Raw genomic sequence first — 21,441 nt, 5'->3', positions numbered from 1 at the left:
GTTACAGTGTATTCCTCCTTCAAAGGCCGGCAACGGACCCACTAAATATGAGTCTCCATGGGCTGCGATTACTGCCCTTTTAGGGAGTCCCATAGGCTCGCTAAAAGGGCCAAAAGAGGGTTTGTTTTTATATAAAGGGTTATATAAAAACTTCGAGAGAGCAATTCAGGGATATCCAATTATTTATGAAATACAGTTTATTGGAAATTCGACGTATTCCGGTAGGTGATAAAAGTGACTGTTTGTGATAATTTTTAATGTATCACTTCTTTTATTTTTAACAAAATAAGTCAAAAATGCAACATTAAAAATAAATTCATACTTTTTTTGTGGTTAAAATTAATGCAAATCTCTATCACCTAACAGGAATATGTCCTTCAAGAAAAGAGCGTACCAATTCTTTAAAGGCCGGCAACGCACTGGGCCTCGGCAATGTGAGTGTCTATCTCGTTTGCCCTCTGTTATGGCTGGCTGCGTTGATTGCCTTATATGAATATACTGAACTGCGATTTCTCTACAGTAATGTAATTGAAGTACACCAAAACAAATATAGTTTCACAATGCTTGGGGAAATCTATATATATAAAAGAAAGTCGTGTTTGTTACAACACTTATAACTCGAGAACGGCTGGACCGATTGCCATGGTTTTTTGATTTGTTGGATTTGTTTCCGTCCCGAATAGCAGAATAAGCAATAAAATATCGGATAAGTTATCGAATAACAATAAATTAATTAATTTATTTTACGAATGCAAAAACCATATGGTGCCATCTGTTGACAAAACTACGCATCATTTTACGTCGAATTCGTGTCAGTTCAAGAAATTACGATCTTGAGGTGAATGAGGAGATGCATAACCATGCTTTGATCCTGATCAAAAGATGTTGGATATCAGAAAGTGCTTAACATGCAGTATCGCCATATTGACGCTAGAGAGAAGATGCCTAATGTGTAAAACTACCATTCTCCTTTCGCAATGGCAAGCAATAAAACATTTCTGTACTTGCAAAAAAGTTGTATTAATGTAATACTTAACATTAATGAAATCCTAAAATAAGTTAAATTATAGTAACAACGATATTATAAGGTTGTAGGGCGGAACGAAATTAGCCAGGTCAGCTAGTAAAAGATAAAAGTCAGTTTAAAAACCTTTAATCTTTACACACCGTAGAATCTTAAATTACAAACAAATTAAATACATATAAATAGTGACGAATACAAAACTATCGTAAGGAAATACGAAAAGCGATTTATTAATTTCAAATGGTATGAAAAGGAAATATAAAAGAACCTGAAAGAGATGAAAGATAGGTAGAGAGGAAGACAGCAAGATTCAGAAAAAATATAGATTGATAATTATAAAAATTTTGATAAATGATAGACTATTCAAAAGCGTTATTGTTTAGTTCCAAATATGGCCACTCAAGTTTTCCTTACAGAAGTGATGTGTTTTCTTCACGAAGGCCACGTTCACACGGCGATTATTTTCCCGTATACCGTATACGAGATTTTATCGAATAGAGTAGTGACAACAGAATATGTATGAAAACTTAAAAATTGTTTACACGGCGTTCATACGGGAAAATCCGTGTTCGAGAAATATATTTTTTTACCGTATACCGTGCGAAGTTGTCACCGAAAACGCCGCGTCTCGAAACGATTTTATCGAAACCGACACGCAGTGGCGCTTTCATGTTGTCTCGTTCACACGACGCCCATTCGAGAATCGTACGCACTCGCGTTGCCCTTGTGCGTTGCATCAGTCGGTTGTCAATATGGTGGACAGAATTCCAATATTGATCGAGGTTTTATTTCCTTGATCGAAAAAAAAATCGAATCGAATGGTTGCCGTGTGAACGTGGCCTTAGGCTGAGATTCAGAAAGGAGATTAAGCGCGAACTGTCACTCCCATATGTCAAAATCGAGTAGATTTTTGACAAACCGAATCGAGCTTCGTTTTTGAACTCAAAAGCCGTGTTTTGTATTCGTCTGTAACTCTAGAAAATATTAAACTTTTCTTAAACTAATTAAATATTGCGTATAATATTTACAATATGGCAATAAACCCATGATAAAATTTGACCCAAAAAATAACTAAAAAATTCGCAGAAATAGTATTTGTTTTCGAAAATAACCTGATTATATAAGACACTCCCATGCAAAAACGTACACAAAAATATCACACAACTGCTAGCTTACCACATAAACTGAATAGCGATAGTTGTTTAGAAAAAAAAACTAGCTTTAATGACGTCATACCGAAGTTTGGTATGTTTCAATAGCGAAAGCAAACTTAATATTGAACTAGCTATTACGTAGTAAGCTCGCTGATAGGTTTCTTTTAATCTGGATCGACTATTTGAAATATAAAACCATGATTCTTATGAGTAGACACACTTATACACCTGTTTTAGTCAAATTGGACAAAGGTTTACAAATGAATCAATCACACAATACAAAAATAGTATTTTTCTTAATGTAGTGAGGTTTTTTCTTACTAAAATACCTAAATAAAACCTTACAAGCTAATGTGATTTCAGTTTTAAACTCTCGCTTATATTTGTGATTTGCGTTTCAGCAAAAAAATTACAAATTTCTGTGTAAATGAATTTTTCAGTTTCAACCAACATATTCTTATATGTAAAATTATACACAGATAAACACATTGACTATAATTAAACTCATAATTCTCCTAAAGTCTTCGTAAATGTTAACTGAAAATAATTTCGAATAATATGCGGGTAGTTTGATCTACCCTCCTTTTTTTTTAAATTAACAAAAATTAAGCGATCTAGGCTTTAACGTCGATTTCCGTAAATACTGATGCGCGAGCGCAGTAAGGTCCAGTTGATCCTGTGTTAGACCACAAGCTAGGACTTCCCATTTAATTGTTGACTGAAAATAAGAAAATATTATTTTACTAACATAACGGTAATCTTTTCTTTCTATTTAGATCTAGAATCTGTAGTAGCTAGCGGGGTCTGTGGGGAACTGAACTGAACTGTCAGTCCCTCTGCCAGTGAGGGAAACCCACCCCCTAAAAAAACCTTATAAGCGCGGCATCGGACGCCATTCTTCCAAAATGAATCCTGCCTTGCGATTCTTTAACTCACTTTTCGAACTCGCACAGCGGTTTTCACAGCGGCGGTCGCGCTCAAATCAGTCGATTTGGCATTCTAATAAACAATAAACTACAAGCTCCCTCATTATTAGAATGCCAAATCGTAAAATGACTGCTTCACGACTGATTTGAGCGCGACCGACGCTGCGAAAACCGCTGTGCGAGTTCGAAAAGTGAGTTACAGAATCGCAAGGCTGGCGTCCGGCACTGGCATTAATCCTAGGAAATTATAGAAGTAACCTAACCTAAGGTAGGTTCTAAATTGGAATTCTAGTGATAAAAGTGTTAATAAAACTAAATATGCACAAATCTATTTGCCATGCATGACATCGTGACAAAAAATTAATAATATATTATTCGATTTTTCTTCGATAGTTCACTACACTAGACTTTTGAACTATACTAAAACTATTGTAGTGATGAAGAAATAAGAAATGAATTTCGCTTGTTTATAATACAAAAATCTACTATAATTAAAATTTTGATATTAACATTAATATTATAATTACGTTTTAGTAATAATTTAGTTACCATAACACTATAAATTACGAACTAAATAAATCAATCTATAAAATAGCTATTTAAAAAATTTATCCGACTTCAAAAAAAAATTAAGAATTTTACCTGTATGGTGTAGGTCTATTGCAACTTAAATTTCATCAAAATCGATTCAGTAGCTTTTGAGTTAACACGCATTTAAATAGTGTTGAAATATTTGAAGTCGGTTTAATTTTTCTAAATTAATTTGAACATTTACAACCAAGTATATCAATGTTAAAACAAATGTTATACTAACCATTATAAAGGACGGCGTCTCTTCCTTGGCTTCGGGCTCTTGGTCGAATTTAATCGACCGTACAGCGGATTTCTTCACTACCGGCTCATCTGAAGTACGTCGCGGTGCCTATAATACATATTTACTTATTAAACATAAGGTAAGGAAATCAGTTTACCATTTACTACTTTGTCGGTAAATACTTATTCTGGCCATAAATACTGTTACAATTAAAAATAAACAAATACAGTATAAACTCTTTATAACGACACTCAAGAGACTGTACCTATTTATCGTTACAGAGAGTTGCCGCTAAATGGAAGGAAAAATCTGTATTAGAAAAAGAAAGTTTATTTCAGACTAGTGTTAGTAATTACATAAAAACAATTCGTATGTTAACGCTATTGCGTTGTCTGTTATTTATGTACTGTACCAGTAGTTAGGTTGTATATTTTTACATGCAAGCATGCGGAATTTCTAAAAAAAAGAACGGATTTCTTGGACAAAACGTACACAGATCCGCAGTTTTAACTAATTTCGGCAACTTAAAAAGTACTTTTAGTATTTAATTGTTGTCGTTATTGAGGGTGGGTATAATGCTATGTAGAGTGTATCATTGTATGGAAGACTAAACCAACCAAAGCCGAGTGATTTTGACGCTTTAGGTTATTTGTCGTTAAATCGAGGGACGTTACATGGAGTTTACAATGTATTACATTTGAATTTGGAATCTGTCATTTTTATAAGACTGTCATTGAGTTTTCTCATTTTGGCGCCAATACATTGTACAATATTTTGCGATAGTAAAATGGAGTGGGGATAAAGAGAACCGAATCGCTGTGATTGCATTACACAAAGTAGGTATGGAGGCAAATGCAATTTTAAAACTCTCCATATGCTTGGTATTAGTAAAATATTTGTGTACCGGGCTATTAACAAAATTTAAACGGTTTGCTAACATTTGTTTGAAAAAAAAAACATTGTTAGTATTATAATCTAAAAAACACCTGTCTCCTATTTTCCTCAAAGGCCAAAGAATCCGGAAAACGGGCCAAAAAAAATATACATTAAATGCTTCTAATTTTACATTTACTGCCAGTTCTCAAATCAAGGGCGTCGAACGGAAGAGAAGAACTGGCAATAAACTTTCCGCCACTCTTAATAATCGCCAAGTTTTTTTGTTTTACACAACGTTTGTAAGGAGCTGCAACTATTACACCATGTTCCACATGATATCTTAAGTAATAAATAATAATAAAATAAATTAAAAACAAAGGTTTGTCCTCTATCAGCAGGAGGCATAGTAAAAGTAAGAACGTAAAATAAAAAAATTAAGTATCAATAGACCATAAAAACCCGATTAACACATAATTAATGTATTAGAATTGTCGCTGAATTATAAGAAATGTCAAGTAAATGATTCATTTGTCTTCATTCAGTCAATAATTATAGTCTAAATAACTGTAAAATTAAAATGGTTCTTCATACATTTAAAATGATATAGATATATAACGTAGAATAGATGCAGTAAGATTCTGCAATAAACAGTTTTACCCCACCACTATGTGAAACCAGCTGCCCACTGAAGAATTTCCGAACCAATTTAACTTAGGGTCCATCAAGAAAACAGCGTACCAATTATTAAAACGTCGGCAACGCACATGCGAGCCCTCTGGCAATGTGTCTATCACTTAGCATCAAATGATCTTTATGCCCGTTTCCCCCTGTTATTTCAAAAAATAGTTTCGTAACTTTTATCAATTTCATACAAAGTGACGCTTTCGGGGAGTTCATTAATAAAAAAAACTTTAGAGGTGTCAAGGGACACCCGGATGGAACGAAATTTCTTTAGATTAATTTATATGTTAATTGGTATCATAACAGTATGAGGGATTTTCTCGACACCAATCTTACGACGTAAAAAAAAAGCCAACATCACGAGGTGTTCCCAGGCGGTCACCCATCCAAGTAATGACCTCGCCCGACGTTGCTTAACTTCGGTGATCGGACGAGAACCGGTGTATTACAATAGCAAATAGCAAAAAAGTGTATATTATCGATTTAAATGCACTCTGTATTGCATAATATCTAATAATTACTAAACAGAAATACATTACCTAGCGTGACTGATTCAATTTAACTTAAATTGCCATCCGCAATGCAAGTACAAGCCATCGTTTGAAATTAATTGAAATATTCCTGTTTTACATGTCTTAAAGATTACGATAATTATATACTTCAGGAGAGTAGTATATTTAAAACTAATTAAAATGTTTAAATAATCTGACAATTAAAAGCTAAAAAGTATTATCTTTCCCTCTTCAGTTGGTATCTCATGTCTGAGCATCGTGGTCAGCAAGGACCTAGGAGCTATCTCTTTCTACCGGTTTCTATCCAGCGCCTCTTTTATAATAGTGTATCGTTTTGAGGACGATGAGTCTTTCACTTGATCGGTCCATCTGATTAGTGGGTACGTGATCTTTTGCCTTCTATACCAACCACGATCAGTTTCTCATCGCCTATGCGCATTGTATTGCCGAAATAAGATATAATTCGCTGACAGCATATGCTAGACAGGTGAGTCCGTATGCGGAATGCGGTTTGGATGTCATCTTCAGGCGTTAAACTTATCCAAAAGTACGAAAGTCGACGTCATAGTTTGTCAAGTAGGCCAGAAATTCAAATGGAAGTGATGGCTGGATGGATGACTTCGAGATGGAAGATGGATAAAAGGAGTAACATTATAGAAAGAACCAAGTAGACGACCTTTCTAAACCTGTGCGATACTGGCTCCAAGTAGCTTTTGTAAAAGAAAATGGCCTAATAAGTTAACCTATAATATTTATGTCTGTATAAATCTAATAAAGCATGACCAAAGAGGAATTTAAGCATGGTGAGAGAAAAAGAGCAGAAGAGATAAGGTCAACAACCAAAGTAGAGGACGTTATTAAGAAAATGAGGCAATTGAAATGGCGCTGGACCGGACACACGAGAGATAGCAGGTTGAGATGGAAAATAATTACAGAATGGCAACCACGCGATAGAAAAAGGTAAAGAGGAAGACAGAGCAAGAGATGGGCAGACGATATAAAGAGAATAGGAGACACAACTTTGACAAGAGCTAACATCCGAAAACAATGTAAGCAGCTGGAAGAGGCCTATGTGTCACAGGACACGCTGATTACCAAAAACCGGTAATATGATGTATAAGATTAAGTTTTATTTATGTATTAGAATTATGTTTTATTATGTAACTTAAATAAGTGTTAATATATTATACTGGATGTCAGTAATAAAGGCTTAATAATAATAAATCTAGTAGTCAATTAATTGTTTAGTTGTTTAGTTAGTAGCATAGAAAATATTGCTTTAATTGTAAATATTTAGGTTTTTGTTAATTAATTTTCTTTTTTATACTTAGAGTTAACGATGAAAATTATTTTTTAAATATGATACAATTGGAATATCAATCCTAAAATGTTCCATAAAAATATGGCGATTTAAGAAAAGTAGTGGCGCCCTCTGTGATAAGGGCATTCAAGTATTACGTAAGGCAATTTGTGATGGCCCCTTTTCACTATTTTTACCTAAAAGTCACTGTAGGGTTAAGTACCAGAATGGCTAATAACCTTTGTTAATTTTATTAAAAACAATTAAGTGTAGTTTAAGCCCCCCCCCCCCCCCCATCTCGCCCTTGTAACGCATTGTAACGTTTAACAAGACCCCATTCCCCCAAGTTCAATACGTAATACCTGAACTCTTCCTTATTTTTTCACCTATAATGCTTTAATAATGGCACATGTTTTATATTTCTTTTATAAATTCTAAGTGACTTTGAAAATATAAAAATTATAAAACTTATAAAACATTTTTTTCTGATGTTAGTATAATATATATATTTTTGCATTTGGTATAACACAAATAAAACCAACAGTTACTATAATAGACATTTATTGAAAGAAATGACAACGGTTTGGACTTTGGAATGGGTACTATCAATATTGACAGCGAAAAAAAAAACAATACAAACAAATTTACATATTACAGCTATAGAATAAATTAAAACAATTTAAGACATAACAAAATACAACAAAAAATAAATAATGTTTTAAAGTATCAACACTGGCCTGTCAATATTGCGGGAGAGGAGGGGGAGGGAGGGGGGAAGTCATTAATTTCAATTATCATTAAGTAGCTGCCGATCTCATTAAAATAAATAATGTAATTATATTACGAAAATGCAAATTACAAAGCATAAATAAGACAGGTCCTTAGGATTTGTTAGTTTCGATTATTTCAACGCCATCCAACAAATAAATAATACTCGCCAACGTAGACTACTTAATACTTGCAACTTATAATAATTTTGGTGCTTGGTAAACTTGAGGTAAACTTAACTAACCTAAAAACCTAATATACAGTGCAAACTCTTTATAACGAATTTCAAGGGACCGAGTTTTCGTTATAGAGAAGTTTTCGTTATATAAAGAGAGCAGAGAAAAATACAAATTTTAATTACTATCAATAGGTAACATAAATATATTCTGTTAACTATGCCAGACGCGTTTTGCTATGCCAATATTAGTTTTGTTTTTTTTTATTCGGCCATATATATTAATATTGAGTATTTTATTCGGCCATCTTAGTTTGTTTACGAATTGCAACACGTGTTAATGCAATTAACAATAACAAAGGCGAGACGAGACGGCCGTTTATAACGTCAAGTGTCTTTCTTAAAAATGTCGGCAACTCAATAGGTTAGTTTTGTAATCTGATTATAAAAACAATTACACTTATGTTGTTGATGTCTAAATATGTAATCTTTCGTAATAGAGAGTGTCTGTTGCGTTAAAAAGAGTGACATAATATATGGGTTTTGTGATATCGGTTAGACGTTATAAAGAGTTTACACTATTCCGATGAAATGTCATCTTTGGTCCGATTCATAGAAAACCTTCTATCCGAACAGAACTTTACATATTATTAGTAAATAAATAATAATCGTTATACAATTCCTCGTTCTGCTTCTCCTTATCGTCTATCCACCACTGATTCTCTTTCTCATTTTTAATTTTATTCGTTAATATCTCGTCTATTCTGGACGTGGAGGGTTTTTGGTTGGTGACCTTGTAAATGTGGTCCACGAGGGCATTGGTGAGAACTTCCTTGGGGGCTATCAGATCGTTGAGTTCGTTACCGCCCGTGATGGTTTTTATCCTATCGGCGTTGAGTCTAGCGAAGGTTCGAGGGGATTCTAAGTTAGTGATGTCCTTGAAATGGTTATGGTAGTACGGGTGTGGGTTAGGATTAGTGGGGACGTAGGACCTGTGTTGTACCTTTGATTCCAATAAGTTGGAATTCGCTTGGAATTTTGTGTCCGGAGTGTTTTCCGCGCTGACCAGGCTGTGGAGGCTGGTCGATTCGTCCAAGTAGTTCCGGTGCATGTTTGGGGTTGAGAATAGTTCGGAACTCTCGTCTCCGGCGAGGGTTTTGCTCTGAAATAGAACAGTATTGGATATCGTCAGAGATGGATGAATTTTTTTTTTTTTTTAAATGTTAGCATCTAATACTTTGTCCATTAGACCTTTAAGTCTAAGTTTAGAGTCGAAACTTAGGGCTAAGCATGACTTATGTATACATAAATCTTAATTCCGCATCTTAATGTTTTACTAATTAATAAAAAGGGAAAATTAAATCTTTTTGTATAGTTCAATAAAATTACTTAAAACTATTTTCAAAGTTAATATCACGTCGGACAATAATTTCTGTATTTTTGCAATGATCTTATTTTTATAGTACTCTTTTGTTTTTCTTCGTCACAGCGGAACTAGACAAATGATCGATTTATGTCTAAAAACCTTCAAAACAACTGTTTTTCTTTAAAAACAGAAATATTTCATCCATACATAGTTGTTCTTTTTAGCAAAAATCTTTAACCCAATTTTTTCTATTCATCTTTGTTAGTTAATGTGTAATCTAGGAATCAAGCATTATATGAATATAACTGCTTCACTGTAGATAAGGTCTTAGGTACGAATCCCGGGTAAAAAAAATGTATTTTTATTTTAAAAAATTGGCATTCTTAGGGCTAAGTTAGGATATTTGCGGTGTTGGAACACCCCGTGTTCGCTTTGTCAACAGAATTTCGCCCAGCCAGGAGTAATATATACACCTTATTATAAAACGTGGATTAGAGTATCATGGTTGCTATGCTCATACTAATTTCATAAAAAGGAAATTATTTTTGCACGAATTTAAAAAAAATCATTAAAATTCATCCGGGTCGTTCCTATATATAGATCGTTTTTAGAATAAGGCCGTGTAAGCACTCACCGGTGTCTCCACGACGAAGCTGACGTCAGGCACATGTGAATGGGGCGTGGAAGTGGCCACGCCCCACGCCTGGGCCAACGCCTTTCTCGCTCTCTTGTGCGACGGCACGTTCTCTTTCCCCAAGGAGGCCGTCCCGATACCGCTATCGTTCACCTACGAACAGGATTGGAGTATTAATATCAGGTGTTTTTTTTCTCCATACAATGCCATCTTAGACAGTTATAATGGCCACAGCGTGCGACTTTCATCCTTGATCTCGTACGTTACGTGAACCCCGTGTACGTATGGACGTGTTTATGTGCGCATTTAACACTCGTTCGGTGAAAGAAAATATCGTGAGGAAACTTAGGCCGGCAACGCACTTGCGACCCTTTTGCATTGTTAGTGTCCATGGGCGGCGGTATCACTTAACATCAGGTGAGCCTCCTGCCCGTTTGCCTCCTATTACATAAAAAAAACTGGCCTAAGATCCAAAAATCAACAAGGTCCGCACAAGGAACACCTACTTGCCTATTATAAAATTGATCACAATTACATTTCTGAGGTCCTGACCTTAATATCTGCAGTCCCTTCAATGTACATAAAGAATAGTGTATGAAATTACTCAATCCTTTGATGATAAAGTTATGACTTTAACTTTTCAGCTGTTGATTATTTGGTGAAGGTCTCAAGGAAACCGAATATATATAAAATACTAGCAGACCGGCCAAGCGTTGCTGTGGCTAAGGTTTTTGTTATATTACATAGTAGTAAGCTATTCAAGGGAAACGGTAGGAGAACTTATGTGAAAGGTAGATGACAGCTTATGTGAAACGTTGATAATTTTAACACAGCGCCATCTGTTAGAATTATATCAAATAATAAACAAATAATTAGCAATAAATTAAAATTGCGACTATAATTTGAGATTTAAACTATCCTATCTCTCAAGTTGGATCGAAATGCACATGGTGTGCAAATTTTATTATAATCGGTTAAGTGGTTTAGGAGTCCATTGAGGACAAACATTGTGACACGAGATTTATATATATTTAGATATATAAACAAATGAAACAGATTTATTTATACAGAGGTATGTCCGTCACTACTTTTAACACAATTTTCGAATATTGAAAACTTGGTCCTTATCAGAAATATTTACGGAAATCAGACTCATGAGTTTAAATAACGAAATTATAACCGCTTATGTTACGCTAACTTAATATTCATTAAATATACAAAAAAAATAAAAAAGGGGTGCTTGTACTTATGTACGCGCGTAAGAAGTTATAGACCAGTGCCGATAATTTTTGAAACCTAAAAAAATTACAGTAGGATGAAACCCATTAGAAAAGCAGGGGAATATGATCAAAATGAAAGGAAAAATAAATTACGGTCGATCTGAGGTCGGGAAGGGGTAGGGGGGGGAGGTTTAAGGGTAAAAAACGGTTTATCTCGATTTCCGGCAAAACTAAAAGTCCTATCGAAGAAAACTAAATGGCAAAGTTGTAGGTCATAAAAAGATCTACAACTTTTGTATTCACACATTTTTCACATAACCTCAAAATTTATGTGAAAAATTCAAAATACCAACTTTTTGGTTTTTTATTTCTATCTCTTACAAAAATTTATTTTTTTAAACGAAATTTGGTGAAAACTTACCTTATTATGTCCCAAATATACTGTAATTTATTTGATTAAAAATATTTATTTTTTCACCTTATTTTGAATTAATATCGAAAAAACACCCTAATTTTCAATCCAAAATTCTGACGTCAAAATTTCAGCTTTTTTCAAAAAGTTGGTGTGCTTTCAGTTCGTTGAAATCTCTTCTTTCCTATGGTAAAAAAATATATATATATTACCATAGTAAATCATCTCAGAAAACGCAAAAAATCGTATGCAGTAACGCCCAGACCTGTCATCCCCTTCCCTACTTCTCTATGAATCTTCTTTAAATTATAATCAGATGCCTATTTTAAGATTACTTATATATACCTGAGTGACCTAAAAAAAAAATTTAGCCTTTAGATGGGCTAAAATTTTCGTATTTCATAGAGAAGTAAGGAAGGGGATGACAGGTCTGGGCGTTACTGCATACGATTTTTTGCGTTTTCTGAGAAGATTTACTATGGTAATATATATATATTTTTTACCATAGGAAAGTAGAGATTTCAACGAACAGAAAACACACCAACTTTTTGAAAAAAGCTGAAATTTTGACGTCAGAATTTTCGATTGAAAATTAGGGTGTTTTTTCGATATTAATTCAAAATAAGGTGAACAAATAAATATTTTTAATCAAATAAATTACAGTGTATTTGGGACATAGAAAGGTAAGTTTTCACCAAATTTCGTTAAAAAAAAAATATTTTTGTTAAAGATAAAAATAAAAAACCAAAAACTTGGTTTTTTGAATTTTTCACATAAATTTTGAGGTTATGTGAAAAATGTGTGAATACAAAAGTTTTAGATCTTTTTATTACCTCCAACTTTGCCATTTAACTTTCTTCGATAGGACTTGTAGTTTTGCCGGAAATCGAGATAAACCGTTTTTTACCCTTAAAACTCCCCCCCCTACCCCTTCCCGACCTCAGATCGACCGTAATTTATTTTTCCTTTCATTTTGATCATATTCCCCTGCTTTTCTAATGGGTTTCATCCTACTGTAATTTTTTTCACTTTTTATTTATTTTAAAGGCTATCTGCACTGGTCTATTATACTTCTTTGGCAATATTAAAAATAGTTTTTGATTGCAAGCAAATAATTAATTACAATTAAATAATCAAAGACTGGAAAAGGAGTCATTATAGCCAATAAAGTTCAGTTTACATTTGAAAAATTAAATAAATAAATATTTATTATTATTCTCTTACATTAAGTGTAACATAAATTCTATTATTATTCGAATGTTGTTTTTAAATTATGTCCAATGCCGTAGCATCTTCCGTGGGCAACTTCATTCTGTTAATTTTGTGTCACGGTGCGCGCGCATCGTAAAATTTCACTCTCATCAATTTTTCATAATGCGCCTAAAGAAGTATAACTTCAAAAAAAGACTTTCTTTGAAATGATTATAACTTAGTTAAAAATTAACGTAGTTAACTATTAACTTATTAAGGTAAAATATTAATATTAACCTAAATTATTAATTAAAAATCTCTATCATTAATGGAATTATTAAGAAGATATGTTTTTTCAATAGTTATTTCTAACATTAGTTTAATTACATATCTAAATATTATTCGTCCCATGCCCAACTCTTACCTGTCCATCATGTTCCATGGCGAGGGTGGACTCGTTATTAGCGCTCTCTTCCCGTTCAATCATTTCTGTGATGTCAGCCACGAGGACCCCGGGACTGGAAGGGGAGTATTTTAAGCCCGATTTCTTGCCTATCTCCGCCATCGCTATTTTGAAAGGGGTTGGAGTTCTGAAAATTAAAAAAAAATCATCAAAATAATTTTTTTACGAGTTGGCAAATTTATTAACAAAAACGTACGTGCGTACAACGTACTCATGTCAAAAGTGAAACTAATTTTTAACTCTTGTTCATATTTATACAAATCTAAAACTTTAGATTTCCCAGACTTGGATGGAGGGAAAAAGAAGATATGTTAGGAATTTAATGAATTTAATGGTCATTTAAATATTTTGTGTCGAAAATTAATACAAATTATAAATTTAATTTTTTAATTATTAATAAAACACGTGGCATTTTAATTTTCAATTCGTCATTTGAGATTTCAATAAATTATTTTGTATAAAATACTAATATTTCATAAAATCTTTTTTCTATAAGGTAATTCACCCTTCTCACTCTCTCTCAATCGGTCTCAATCGCTCTCTCCTTTTTCTTCATCAACGCTGCACACTTCGTGACGCTCCGTAAAAATTTTACCTTCATGCGCCTAAAGAAGTTTCAGTTCAAAAAAACAATGGGAAAAACTTACTTGGGCGTGGTCTTGGAGCCTCCGGGCGTGAGATGCGCAGGCGTCGGTGTATGAAGTAATGGACTTTGAGGCCAATCCTGGAATCATTAAAGGATTGTTTTAGTAGGGGACTCAATTAAAACATTTTTTTATTAATATGTGATACATTTATACAACAGTACTCTTTGTCAAACTCATGAACCGATGGTTCGATGTTCCTTCGACACAATTTTCAGAGAGAAATGTCAAAAATATAAAATTAATCTAATATATAAAATTCTCGTGTCGCGGTGTTTGTGGTTAAACTTTAAAAACGTTAAAAATTTTTAGATAAAAAAAAATATTTTTATTTTTTTATGAATGTATTAAAAAATACATACAACCATTTTCACCCCTCTACGATCAACCCCTATTTTTTATTATATACGACGTTTGCCCGGTCAGCTAGTTAATTTATATATTTATACAGAAGCAAAACAACATATTATAAAAAAATACGCAACTATTTTGATAACATTTTACCGGATCTTCATCGAAATTTCATATTTTTTAAATTAAATGCTTTCCTATTAAAATTAAAATTATTATTTGATAAAAATTCTTATAATTCTTTAAAAAATATAATTCCAGTTCACCAATAAATTTGTCATAGCTTGGTGTCATACCGGTCTCCTCAATAATCCAAAATATTTTTTTAATTCAAACAAAATTCCTAGTCTCAATTTAGAAATTTGTTCACCTCAATAGGAAAAAATCCTTTCGCAATAAATTTCATTGATTCTCTGTTCTGCCATATTTTATAGAACAGGGGGCAAACGGGCAGAAGGCTCACCTCATGTTAAGTAATCACGGACACACAACGCCGTGAGTGCGTTGTCGGCCCTTTTAAGAATTGGTACGCTTTTTTCTTTATGGACCCTAATTCGAGTTGGTTCGGAAATACTTCATGGGCAGTTCCACTCAGGTCGGGGACAAAATAAATCAGTGGCGCTACAACCTCTTTAGGTCTGGGCCTCAGATTTTTGAATCTGTTCCGATATAATAGGCAAGTAGGTGATCAGCCTCCAGTGCCTGACACATGCCGTCGACTTTTTAGGTCTAAAACATGTCGAATGTTAAATATAGAAAGAAGTCCATTGGTGCACAGTCGGGGATCGAACCTACGACCTCAGGGATGAGAGTCGCACGCTGAAGCCACTAGGCCAACACTGCTTTCAGGTCATTCATACGAGTGGAAATACTTTATTCTATAAATTAAAAATAAATATAGTTTAAAAAAACTATAAAACACGCTTTTAAAGCACATCAAACTAAAAAGTGAAAAATAATTCCTAATTTAGGCTGAAAATGGTAAAGAACAAAAAATACTGCTATTATTGTGAAAAAGCGTCGGTTGCTCGATAGACGGAAAATATGGCACCATTTTCAGCCTAAATTAGGAATTATTTTTCACTTTTTAGTTTGATGTGCTTTAAAAGCGTGTTTTTTAGTTTTTTTTAACTATATTTATTTTCCACTTTTTAGTCCTAGCAGCAATACGTGATGTCTCAATTTAATTGTATTGCTTTGTGGACTTAAAAAAAATTCATTGTTTTTTCGGGATAAACGTATGAAATTATTTTTGTCGCTGATTCTTTATAAGTGTACAAAGTTTGAATTAAATCTGTCCGTTAAAAGTGGGTCAAAATCGAGTCCGAAGGAGTCGGTTACATACATACAGGTGAAGCTAATATAAAGCGTGTAAAATCTCATAGTGAATTACCTTAGTAGCTGAATGCCGTAACGATGAATCGAAGTTCGGGAAGGAGAGCGTAGCAGGCGAATTGAGGAATTGGGAGGGACTGAACGGGAGCGCCTTGATTGGAGTGGCGCCCTCTGACCACGCCTGGAATTTAAAAAAAAAACATTTGTCTGAGAAAAAGCTTCAAATTATTATCTATTAATAGAATATAAAAAACGTTTCTAGACACAAAAATCGTTAAAAATAATATAGAATAACAAAAGTTTCTATTACTCTTGTATCATTTTAACAGAAAAATATGTAATATTAAACAGTTTAAACACTAGTATGTTAATTGTTAACATAGAAAGAAATGCATAGCCGGGTTCGAACACACGACCTAAAGGTTAAGAATTGAATGCTTACTATATATGAGTTTACGAAATTCCCCAAGGTCATTTAGGAAAAAAGGTATTATTAGATTTTTTAAAAGTCGGACAAATATTATTAATAAGAAGAATCAATAAAAGTAATTCAGAAAAATTAAAAACTAAACTTTGATGAAAATATACTTATTTATATCAAAAAAGGATTCATGTCTGGTATTTTTCGTGGACAAACATACACATACGAAAACCATACAAACTCATTACACATTTAATTCCAAGAGACAATTTTTTTTTAAATTGGTTAAATATTAAATACACCTTAAAGAATTCAGATACGATACAATTACTCACAGAGTTATTTCTAGCAGCCTTCCCCCGTCGCAATATGGGAGGTGGACTGGACTCCAGAACTTTCTTCTTCGGAGACATATATATTGGAATATCCTTATTTTCTTGACATATAAACGCTGGAAAGATAATTATATTATAGTAATAATTATATATCGTCATGGTTGTGGAACAATGTCGGATTTGAAATAAAACCAAAATCCACTTTTAATCATATTTGTATATTACATTGACTAAATATTACATTTCAAAATATCCATGTGTTTTAAATTTCAAATTAATCAGTCGGTAGTGACGGATTTGATAGAAACGTGTGATTTTTCTAGAAAATTGTGTAAATTAATGTTATTATTTTTATTTTGTGCCAAAACAAACCCTTTTGTTTGCTTGTATGCCAATTTTCATAATAATAGAATATGAATTAAAATAGTTATGACAAAAACTAACATATTTATTCTGTAATGGCTGCCCTGTAAAGTTTACTATTTGTCAGATATTTATTAATTAAAAATTATTATATAGCAAACAGGTTATTAATAACATTATATATTTTATTAATAACGGGCTAAACGGAAAGTGTATGGGTATACACTCTCAATGCCAGAGGGTTCGCGAATCAGTTGCCAGCCTTTTAAGAACTGGAACGCTCTTTTTTTCGAGGACCCAAGCTGGCAAAAACTGCCTTAAAAAAGTTTAAGCAGATCGTTTAAAAAAATACTGCCACAGCGATCACAAAAATTTTAAATAAGTTTACTTAAAAATGTTATTATGATTTGTTACTTGTTACATTACGCTTAAGTACTAAAAACAATATTATACATATAAATTAATATTTACCATTTTGTTCATTACTCGACGACGGCTGCGAAAGGTATGTTTTTATTGGTGATTCATTCGGAAGAGAGTTTATGTTAACGAACCTGAAAAATTTAATAAAGATTATTCACATATAAGGGACATATTTATCGCTCTTTTACTGATATCTTTAAATTTTGAATGAAGTTATAAAAGAGTTTACACTGTATTTATCAAAAAAAAATTTACATGTCAGTCACGTGACACATCGGTCACAGATTGGTCGAATAGACGATGACGTATGCTACGTAAATAATGTCACCTGTCTAATTCTAAAATTTAATTACTATACTATTTAATTGGAATATAATGTGTATTTGTGTAATTTAAGAATGAAAATTAACACGTAAGTTCCTTGACGTTTTTCTGTACCCCACAGTAAAGCGCTTCGTGACCACCCAGTGACTTTATACCTAAAAGTTACCATTATGTGGTGTGGAAATCCAAAAAATATCTATCTATCTAATATATAATAAGAACCATAAAGTAAAATCAAAGACCCCCTCCCCCTCGCCCCTTTAGTGCTTACGTAATACTTGAACGGCCCCTAATATTGCCTATTACGAAAATCACGGTTAAGTCTATTTTTCTAGTAACTAATAACTACTATATAAGATGTCTAAAACAAATGAAAACTCACTTATAATCCGAGCCAAGAATCTCCATAGTGTCCGCAGGAACCAAGCTCCCTCGTTCCGGCGAATCCCTCAAAGTGACATTTGACGAGTTTGACAGTGACACATTTGACATTGACGTGTTTGACACATTCTGCAACGAGTTGAGTTGCTGCTTTAGCAGCTGACGGAAGTGCAGGACGTGCTTCGATGGCTGGCCATTCGAAGACGTGGTACTTTGTATTGAGTCGTTGAATGGGTCTGACCAGGTATTCTGGAAATATTTAAAGAATTCTTAACAATCGAATATAAACGCTATTTATTTACAAAAATATTTTAATTTTTCATATCAAGTATCAAGATTACTATCGAACTATAATGACGTCACAAAAAACGGGTGTGTACTTATGTACACACGTTAGAAGTTATACTTCTTTGGCGTAACAAGATACAAATATTTTTGCCTTATTCTACGTTTGTAGAAAAAACGACACTAAGAATTTAAAAAAAATACTCTCATCCTTTTTCCCTACCGCGCCAAAAGAAACAAAAAAAACTAAAATGTTGACTAAAGCTAACTTCAGGGTGTCGGTTTTTTGTGACGGTGTGCGCATCGTAAAAATTTACTCTTATCAATGTTGCTCAACGCGCCAAAAGAAGTATAACTTCAAGAAGGTAAATGCTTTCAACCTCAAATACAAATCCAATCCAAATATAAATAGCAACTTTAGGCAATATAATATGACGTTACTATGGCAACATTTTAATAGAATAATAGACTTGATGAAGTAGTCTGCTGATAGGAATGATAATGGCATAATGCACTTCTCTGAAGGAACTACCCTTTTTTGGTAAGAAATAATTCCTTTTAAAAATATCCAATAAAAAAACTAGTGTTACTGGGTCGTTCTAATGTATTCATCTGTCTCTTTTCATCACAGTGTAAACACCATTTGTCAGAAATAGACAAAAGATAGATTTTGTTTTTATCAATTAAGGGGAAATATTTAGCTAGCTTAGCATTAAAGTGTTAAAATACTGCACACAAAAATGAATTGAACGAAAAAAATTAATATGATTTTTTTTCTTCGAATTTATGAGAAAATTTTATATAAAAATTTATATACTACATCCATTTTGGAAAACAAAACACGCAAAGCGTTAGTCGAAAATATAAAAAAATATTACGAACTTCTATTTCACACCATATTAGAAATGATATCAAAATTAAAAAAAACAAAAAAAAAACAAAAAGCACACTAACATCATAAACTACAGCAACCTTTGGCTCAGTGGTGTGATCATATTTCTTGATTTTGCTTTTCCGCCGGGCTTCAAACGCATCTCCGCCGTCCGGCTCGTACTTCCGTCGCATCGTTGAGTTCCAGTGGTTTTTAATTGCATTATCGGTCCTGAAATTCAATATAATAATTTTATAATAGACATTAATAAAAAAAATACATCAAATCAACAAAAAAGACACAATTTAAGAAATGTTGTAACATTAGGTACAATATTTTGTTTTGTTTTGTGTAACTGATATTTTTTTATTACAGTATTTTAATAAGTTTTCTGTTATTTGCCTGCTTTAAATAAAAAGCTTTTGGCGTTTACTTCATTTTTGTTCCGCGAAAAACTGTATCGCCCGTCTAATCTCACGTGAACTTCAGGCATACAGATACCGGCAAACATCTTGAACCAATCTCCTTGCCTTGAAGCAATTTTTAGGTGTCACAGCGAGGGGTGGGCGACGGTCCGTGGTGCACGGCGGCGGGAGATTGACGTGTGATTGGTAAATCAGTTCAAGATGTTTGCCGGTATCTGTACGTTTGTTCCACTAGTGCGGGCGGAGGGAAGGGCGCGGGTGAAACCATGAATTTCGCTAGCCTAATGCGCGCTCTTAATGTATCTTTAATCCATATAAAAATATACCTTAATACAAAGCAATAAAGAGGATAATACGAATAATGGACTGACCTGCCGGGCAATAGCTTGGCGATTTTAGCCCACTGGTTCCCGAGCTGTTTGTGTGCCTGGTATATTATTCTGTCCTCATGTTCCGTCCATGCCGTCTTCTTTATTGACGGGTTGAGGTGGTTGTGCCATCTTTCCCTGAAATTTAATAAAAAATATGTTTAAACGATTATTAGGAAAGATAAACGCTTATTATTAGAATTAATTGTATAATACAATAAGATTTTTTGAAGTGAAACTTTTTTATGCGCATGAGGGTTAAATTTTTACGGAGCGTCACGAAGATGTGCAGCGGTTTTTCGAAGAAAAGGGAGAGAGCAATTGAGAGCAAGTAAGAGTGAGAAGGGCGAACATTATAGGTACATTATAGAAATTCTATTTTAAAATTTCGTCAAGAGAATTTATGAAATATGTATTAGTATTATATTTTATGCAAAATAGTTTATTGAAATCTCAAATGACGAATTGTAAATTAAAATGCCACATGTTTTTATTATCGAAGAAAAAAATAAAAATATTATAAGCATTACTTTTCGACACTTTCAATATTTTAATGACATTATATTACATTTTAATGAATGACAAAATAAGTTTCACTTCTGACATGTGTACTTTGTACGAGCGCACTTTCTTTTATTTAATATGACATTCATTTACCTGCATTGTTTTCCTATCCTTCCCTTGAGATGCCGCGCGATAAGCGTCCATTTCTTCGGGCCGTACTTTCCTACTAATTCTACTACTTTCTCGTCTTCCTGAAAATTTAAAATATTTATATAAAAAAATTGAAATTTTAACACGACCAACTTTTACTTATATTTAAATAAGAATTGTTTTAGTATCAGCTACTATAGCTTTTTTCTAATTGCTTAAAGCTAAGCTAAGTTAAACATTATTACAAAAACGAAATCAGTCATTGCAGTTTTATTACTCATGTCTCTTTTATCATAGCGCAAACACAATTTGACAGAAAGAGACGAAAGATTGTAAAGGAAGGATGGTGAATTGTTCCTCCAACCTTAAGAAGGGATCCTAGAACAATCTAACCACTGACAGGCCTGAAGACATCAGTGGGTTTAGCCATCGAGAAGTTGTATATATCCTTAGCAGCCGGAATAACTTAGATAGCGCGTATTGTATGTGTCGCTACTGTGCTACTGTGTAGCATGAGAATGATTCTATGATAACAGTGTGTATATTGATACCGTAACTTTAATCCATTAAGGCCAATTCTAGATCTCTTTCACATCGCTAAGGTATGGAACTCTACCTCAAAGTGCTTTTTAAATAGCCAACCTACTCCTGCATCAATCTTCAATCAAGTGTAACTAATCTGTATCTATAGTGTGTGTTTGTGTGTGTGTGTGTGTGTATGTGTAAGCGAACTTTTAACTTATAT

At 33.3% G+C, this 21,441-nt stretch overlaps 1 protein-coding gene across 5 annotated transcripts in view; it reads right to left on the bottom strand.

The window, feature by feature from the left end:
- Positions 1-1,137: 1,137 nt before the first annotated feature.
- The window catches only part of LOC125059205 (myb protein), a 62,003-nt gene continuing 41,699 nt past the window's right edge, over positions 1,138-21,441 (bottom strand). For 3 of the 5 annotated variants that reach the window (XM_047663511.1, XM_047663513.1, XM_047663515.1), the window contains 11 exons: positions 20,700-20,797; positions 20,046-20,180; positions 19,333-19,480; positions 18,095-18,342; positions 17,437-17,519; positions 16,603-16,718; positions 15,905-16,027; positions 14,164-14,240; positions 13,478-13,643; positions 10,231-10,383; positions 8,518-9,392 (listed from right to left, as the gene is read on the bottom strand). In XM_047663511.1, the coding sequence (XP_047519467.1) occupies positions 8,871-9,392; positions 10,231-10,383; positions 13,478-13,643; positions 14,164-14,240; positions 15,905-16,027; positions 16,603-16,718; positions 17,437-17,519; positions 18,095-18,342; positions 19,333-19,480; positions 20,046-20,180; positions 20,700-20,797 (1,869 nt within the window). In that variant the 3' untranslated portion in view covers positions 8,518-8,870. Of the gene's footprint in view, positions 2,897-3,918; positions 4,027-8,517; positions 9,393-10,230; positions 10,384-13,477; positions 13,644-14,163; positions 14,241-15,904; positions 16,028-16,602; positions 16,719-17,436; positions 17,520-18,094; positions 18,343-19,332; positions 19,481-20,045; positions 20,181-20,699; positions 20,798-21,441 lie in introns of those variants that run through there. The other 2 variants (XM_047663514.1, XM_047663512.1) reach the window with 2 other exon arrangements.

Source organism: Pieris napi, chromosome 19 (genome assembly GCF_905475465.1).
Source record: "Pieris napi chromosome 19, ilPieNapi1.2, whole genome shotgun sequence".
Classification (NCBI taxonomy): Eukaryota; Metazoa; Arthropoda; class Insecta; order Lepidoptera; family Pieridae; genus Pieris; species Pieris napi.
Note: the sequence above shows the minus strand (reverse complement) of the source record. Positions and strands in the feature narration are given on the sequence as shown.